Source organism: Colobus angolensis, unplaced genomic scaffold (genome assembly GCF_000951035.1).
Source record: "Colobus angolensis palliatus isolate OR3802 unplaced genomic scaffold, Cang.pa_1.0 Scaffold387, whole genome shotgun sequence".
Lineage (NCBI taxonomy): Eukaryota > Metazoa > Chordata > Mammalia > Primates > Cercopithecidae > Colobus > Colobus angolensis.
Window position 1 is genome coordinate 57,860 of NW_012117232.1, and position 6,732 is coordinate 64,591.

Sequence of the window (6,732 nt, forward strand, 5' to 3'; positions counted from 1 at the left end):
CAAGGCTGGAGTGCAGTGGTACAATCTTGGCTCACTGCAACCTCCATCTCCCAGGTTCAAGTGATTCTCCTGCCTCAGCCTCCCGAGTAGCTGAGACTACAGGTGCCAGTCACCATGCCTGGCTAATGTTTGTATTTTTTGGTAGAGACAGGGTTTCACTGTATTGGCCAGGCTGGTCTTGAACTCCTGGCCTCGAGTGATCCGCCTGCACCAGTCTCCCAAAATGATGGAATTACAGATGTGAACCACTGCACCTGGCCTGTGATCTGCATTTTTTTGATGATTAGTGATGATGAGCATTTTTTCATATCTCAGCCAAGTTTAAATAACACCCACCAGCAATGCAGAGGAGGAGAATTCCAGACTGAGGGAAGGGCTGCAGTAAAGACTCTGAGATGAGAGCCTGCCTGAGCAAATGGTTATGCAGGCTGTGTCCTATTCCACTCCAGGGGGTGCCATTCACACCAATCAGAGCACTGTGCTAAGCAGCAACCCTGGTGGTAAGAGTGGGATTGGAGAAAAGGGCGGGGACCAGAGCTTTGAAGGAAACAAAATAAGTCTAGCTTTTGTTCTAAATGCCATGGAATACCATTGGATGCTCTAAACAGAAAATTGACAAAATCTAACATATGCCAAGTCCCCTGATACAGAAAGACCTTGGCTGAGTTCTCAGAACTAGCAGAAGCAATGTGCCTGGGGCAGGGGGAAAGGGGAGGGCAGGCTGCCACAGCGGGTGAATGTTGGTGTTCCTTGTTTGGAGGTCTGTGTCCCCCATTAGACTGTAGGCTCTCTGAGGGCAGGGAACATGCCATTTTGTTGGCCTCTGCATCCCTACCATATAGAACTTGGTGGGGAGCTCACCGGCTATTTGGTGAAAGACTGAACAAAATGCTTCCCACAGTGCCTGGCATAAGAGAGACCCTCATCACTGTTAATATAGAAAGGATGGTAGGGTTAAGTGGTACCCAACACCAGGACCTTACCACACTCAGGCTGACTCACTGCATGAGTGAATGGCAGGAAACTGGGGCCAGAATCAAAGCCAGGTCTCCTCCCCTTGGTGAGAGAGCCCTATTCTTGCTGGCAAGGAAGGAGGGATCCCGGAGAGCACCACACCCACAGGCGCAGGGTTTTTAAATTGTACAGTGACTGTGCCATCTAGTAGACATGTTTCTACGCATAAGTGTCCCTTCTCCTCAGGGAAGGAAGAAGAACAGAGGTTTAAGGAAGAGACTGGAAAGATTGCTCTGTCCAGATGCGGATGGATTTGCTACCAGTATCATCGTTAGGAAGACTTTTTTTTTCTTTTTTTTTTTAGATGAAGTCTTGCTCTGTCGCCCAGGTTGGAGTACAATGGCGCAATCTCGGCTAACTGCAACCTCCGCCTCCTGGGTTGAAGTGATTCTCCTGTCTCAGCCTCCTGAGCAGCTGGGACTACAGGCATGCCCCACCACGCCTGGCTAATTTTTGTATTTTTAGTAGTGACGGAGTTTCACCATGTTGGCCAGGCTGGTCTCAAACCCCTGACCTCAGGTAATCCGGCTGCCTCAGCCTCCCAAAGTGCTGGGATTACAGGTGTGAGCCACCGTGCCCAGCCCATTTAGAAGATTTTTGCAGGTGGCAAACTCAACAAGAATCCTCTGAGGCACCACCATGATCCTCTTCAGGAAGTCTAGGGGGCCTCTGAATCCCTAACACTCGCATCCTTTATCCAACCTTAAAAATAAAGATGTTGACTGAGTGTAGTTGCTTACACCTGTAATCCCAGCACCTTGGGAGGCCGAGGCAGGAGGACTGCTTGAGCCAGGAGTTTGAGCCCACCCTGGGCAACATAGCAAGACTCCATCTCTAGAAAAAATTTAAAAATTAGCTGGGCGTGGTGGCTCACACCTATAGTCCCAGCTACTTGGGGGACTGAGATGGGAGAATCACCTGGGCCCGGTAGGTCTAGGTTGCAGCGAGTTATGATCATGCCACTATACTCCAGCATGGGTTGACAGAGTGAGACCCTGGCTCTGAAAAATAAATAAACAAATAAATAATAAATAAATAAAGGTATTCAGAGCTTGGGGACTGTGGCCCAAGCACCACTTCCTGTATCAGTTGAAAATTGCTAGCCAGGCACAGTCGTTCACGCCTGTAATCCCAGCACTTTGGGAGGCCAAGGCGGGTGGATTAGGAGGTGAGGAGATGGAGACCATCCTGGCTAACACAGTGAAACCCCGTCTCTACTAAAAATACAAAAAAATTAGCCGGGCGTGGTGGTGGGCACCTGTAGTCCCAGCTACTAGGGAGGCTGAGGCAGGAGAATGGCGTGAACCTGGGACATGGAGCTTGCAGTGAGCCAACGTCGCGCCACTGCACTCCAGCCTGGGTGACAGAGCCAGACTCTGTTTCAAAAAAAAAAAAAATTGCTGTGTTAAAAAACCCTCAACTTGAGGGGCTTGAAAAACCAATGGTTTATTATTCCCCAGAAGTCTGTGGGTTCCCTGGGTGGATGTGTGCTGGTCTCACCTGGCTCTGTGAACTATAGTTCGGTGGCAGGTGGAGCAGCTGGCTGGAAGAGGATGGCCTCACTCATATGGCTGGTGTTAGCTTGGGCTGTTGACTGGGCTTCCCCTCCATTGGGGCCCTCTTCCTCCATTAGGTTAGACTGGGCTTCTTAAAGCAAATGGTCTCAGGGCAACAGGAGAGTAAGTGTAGAAGCTGCAGGGACCCCCAAGGTCCATACCACCTCCCCCACATTCTGTTGGTCAAAGCAAGTCACATGGCCAAGCCCATGTGAGAAGTAGAGACACCAACTTCACTTCATCACGAAAGGAGCAGCAAAGTCACATTTCAAAATGGGCGTGCACACAGGGAGGCATGATCATGGCCATCTTTGCAATCAATCATCACTAAGAAATCTCCCATCAGGTCCTGGCCTTCCAGGTTCCCTTGGGAACCCAGAGTAACTCCTTTACATCAGACTCCCTGTGTTCATCCCACCAGGTGGCCTGGCTGCTGTGATCTACACGGATGCGCTGCAGACACTGATCATGCTCATAGGAGCGCTCACCTTGATGGGCTACAGTAAGTGGGGTCCCCGGGTCACTTGGGTGGACGACAGCCCCTCTCTCCAGCAGGGATATCTGCTCTCAACACAGTGAATGGCAAACCCAGCTGTCAAAGATCATACTGCTAGGGAATTTTTGTCATAGGTGCTTGGCTTGAGGCACGGTTATTTTAGCTAGAAGAGAACTGTGCTTATTGTGGAAACTTACTGTTTTTGTTTTCATTTTTTTGTTTTGAGACAGGGTCTTGCTCTGTCAGTCAGGCTGGAGTGCAGTGGTGTGATCATAGCTCACTGCAGCCTTGAGCTCCTGGGCTCAAGTGACTCTCCCACCTCAGCCTCCTGAGTAGCTGGGACTACAGGTATAGGCCACTATGTCCAGCTAATTGTTTTTTTCTTTTTGTTTTTTGTAGAGATAGAGTCTCACTATGTTGCCCAGGCTGATCTCAAACTCTTGATCTCAAGTGATCCTCCTGCCTCAGCCTCCCAAAGCCGCCCCACCTGGCACCATTTTTTTTTAAGTAAAAATTAATATCTTTCTATACTAATATGGAAAAATAACCGAGTGAATAAAGAAAAGAATGTGAAGAGACAGCTTTTCCTTACAGAGGTTTTTGTTGTTGTTTGTTCTGAGACAGGATCTCACTCTGCCACCTAGGCTGAAGTGCAGTGACACAATCATGGCTCACTGCAACCGCTGCCTCCTGGGCTCAAGAGATCCTCCCACCTCAGCCTCCCAAGTAGCTGGACCCACAGGTGTGCACCACCACTCCCGGCTAATTTTTTTTCATTTTTTTTAATGGATGAGGTTTCACCATGTTGCCCAGGTTGATTTCAAACTCCTGAGCTCAAGCAATCCACCTGCCTTGGCCTTCCAAAGTGCTGAGATTACAGGCGTGAGTCACCACATGCAGCCTACAGAAGCTTTAAACTCTAGCACTAGCCCACACCTAGACTTTAGCAATTCGTTTCAAAATATTCACCCAATTCTTCATACCAGCTTGTTTGGTGATCCTGTCTTGCTCTGTTTTGCTGCCAACGGCCATGTCTCTTTGGAGGCTCCTGTGTTTTCTGAGATCTCAGGCCCGTTGGTTGCTCTATGGCCTCACCTCTCTGATAGGTTCAAGGGAAGTTATAATTTTGTAGATTAGCCAACTTCTTATTATTGTTAAGGGGGGGAACACTACTCTTCACAGGTTTCTATCTTTTAGAGGTAAGCCACTCATTAAGCCTTAAAGACTACAACAAAGGTTCACACCTGTAATCCCAGCACTTCAGGAGGCCAAAGCAAAAGGATCGCTTGAGCTCAGGAGTTTGAGACCAGCCTGAGCAACCTAGTGAGACTGTGTCTCTACAGAAAATAAACATAAACTTAGCCAGGTGTGGTGGCATGTGCCTGTAGTCCCAGCTACTTGACAGGCTGAGGTGGGAGGATGGCTTCAGCCTGGAAGGTTGAGGCTGCAGTGAGCTGAGATTGTGCCACTACACTCCAGCCTGGCCAACAGAGTGAGACCCTGTCTCAAAAAAAAAAAAAAAAGTCTATGAAAACTAATATAGAAAACACAGAAAAGCAAAAGGGATCATAATCCTGAAAGATGGCAGAATATAGTGCTGAAAATCATATCTTTTAGGACTCAGAAGAAAATATTAGAAGAGTGCCATGCTTGGAATCCTGAACTCTATGAAACATGTATGAAAGATAGAAGTAGAGGACAAACTGAGATGAAGGGAGAACAGAAGCGGATAAAAAGGAAAAAGATTAGAGAAGATTACAACACATTTTCTAAAATTTTCTTAAAAAATTAGCAGAATTAAACTCCCCACAGGAGGATGTAAAGAGCAGAACAAACGCTAAAGAAAATCAAACCCAGGATGAAAACAAATAGGAGGTTTTTTTTTTTTATTTTTTTTTTTAGACGGAGTCTTGCTCTGTCACCAGGCTGGAGTGCAGTGGCATGATCTTGGCTCACTGCAACCTCCACCTCCCAGGTTCAAGCGATTCTCCTGCCTCAGCTTCCCAAGTAGCTGGGACTACAGACATGCACCACCATGCCCACCTAATTTTTGTATCTTTAGTAGAGATGGGGTTTCACCATGTTCGCAGAGATGGTCTCGTCATCTGCTGGCCTCAGCCTCCCAAAGTGCTGGGATGACAGGCGTGAGCCACCACGCCCGGCTGAAAATAAGTAGGAGTTCTAATAAAATGCAGAGAAAAGGGATAAATAATAAAATTATAAAAGAAAAGAGGACAAATACAGAAGACAGAGAGCAGAGATATACCATTTGAGAAATGTTTATTCTTTTTCTTTTTTTCTGTTTTTTTTTTTTCTGAGAAATGTTTATTCTTAGAAAAAAGATCAGAAAAAAATGGAACAAAGTAAATAATTAAATTAATCACAAAAGAAAACTTTTCTTAGAAGGAGGATGATACATCTAGCTAGGTGTAAAGGGTTTGCTGTGTCTTAGGCAATACCAGTGAATGAGATCTCCAGGTAAAAGCATTATGAACAAAATGTGAAGTATAGAATAATTTTTAAATACTAAAGAATACAGAGAGGTGGCGAGATCATTTGAGGCCAGTAGTTTGAGACCAGCCTGGACAACAAAGCAAGACCCCACTTTATGAAAAACGGAAAATTAGCTGGGTGTGGTGGTGCACACCTGTGGTCTCAGTTGGGGACCGGAGGATCAGGGAGCTTGAGGAGGTTGAGGCGGGAGGATCGCTTGAGCCTAGGCACTCGAGGCTGCAGTGAACTATGATTGCACCACTGCACTCCAGCCTGGGTGACAGAGTGAGACTCTGTATAAGAAAAAAAGAACCCAGACAGAAAAAATGTAGTGAGCTAAAAATAATAAAACAAACTGGTCTCATTCCCCTCCTTCATAACAATAAAATGCCAAAAGAGAGTGGAACAAAGGCTACAGATGTGTTTTATAGGAAAAGTAGTATCCTAAGTAAGGATCAGATACCCAGCCAAGTGCCCTGTTTACCAGGGCTGCAGAAATATTCTGAACTATGCAAGGACTTAGTAAAAGGAGGACCTATGTGCCTGTCTTGAAGATACAAGAGAGAAACAAAATCGAGAGTTGGTATTATGACTCAAGAGAAAATGGTAGTAAATAATGATCCAGTTTGTCTGGTCAAGACAAATGTTACATAAAGAGTATAACAATTTAATAAACATTGGATCTAAAATCCTGTTTTACTAACAAAAACTTTAAAATGTTGGGAGAGATCGTATGCTAGATTTCCCATCAAACAGGAAGAAAACCATCATGAAGAAGAAATATTGAACTTCAAGCAGACACTCATATAAATCTAACCCTTTATGTAGGAAATATGTGCGTATAAGTTTTTTTTTTCTTAAAAGAGAATAACAAGAAATCACAACCAAAGGGAAAGAATAAAAGAGAATGCAAAGTAATAGTAAAAATATCAGTTATCACAATACAAGTAAATGGAATAAAATTCCCTATTGAAAGACAAGGCTTCTTATAAGCAGTTATCAGTCTGTGTGGCTGTTTGTTCTGTTTCTCTTTTCCTTAGCTATATATTATTTATTTTCTCAACAAAACTTAAGATTTATAGTTTGGGTTAAGAAAACGTAACTTGATATAATTTGCAAGTGGTACATATAAAACAAAGTATAACATAGTTTGGGTTAAGAAAACGTAACTTG

At 45.0% G+C, this 6,732-nt stretch overlaps 1 protein-coding gene across 4 annotated transcripts in view; it reads left to right on the plus strand.

Moving 5' to 3' along the window:
* Positions 1–6,732, plus strand: part of SLC5A11 (solute carrier family 5 (sodium/inositol cotransporter), member 11) — a 74,299-nt gene that overhangs the window by 44,031 nt on the left and 23,536 nt on the right. For all 4 annotated transcript variants that reach the window (XM_011954615.1, XM_011954618.1, XM_011954617.1 and 1 more), the window contains one exon: positions 2,992–3,072. In XM_011954615.1, coding sequence (XP_011810005.1) covers positions 2,992–3,072 — 81 coding nt within the window. The remainder of the gene's footprint in view (positions 1–2,991; positions 3,073–6,732) is intronic.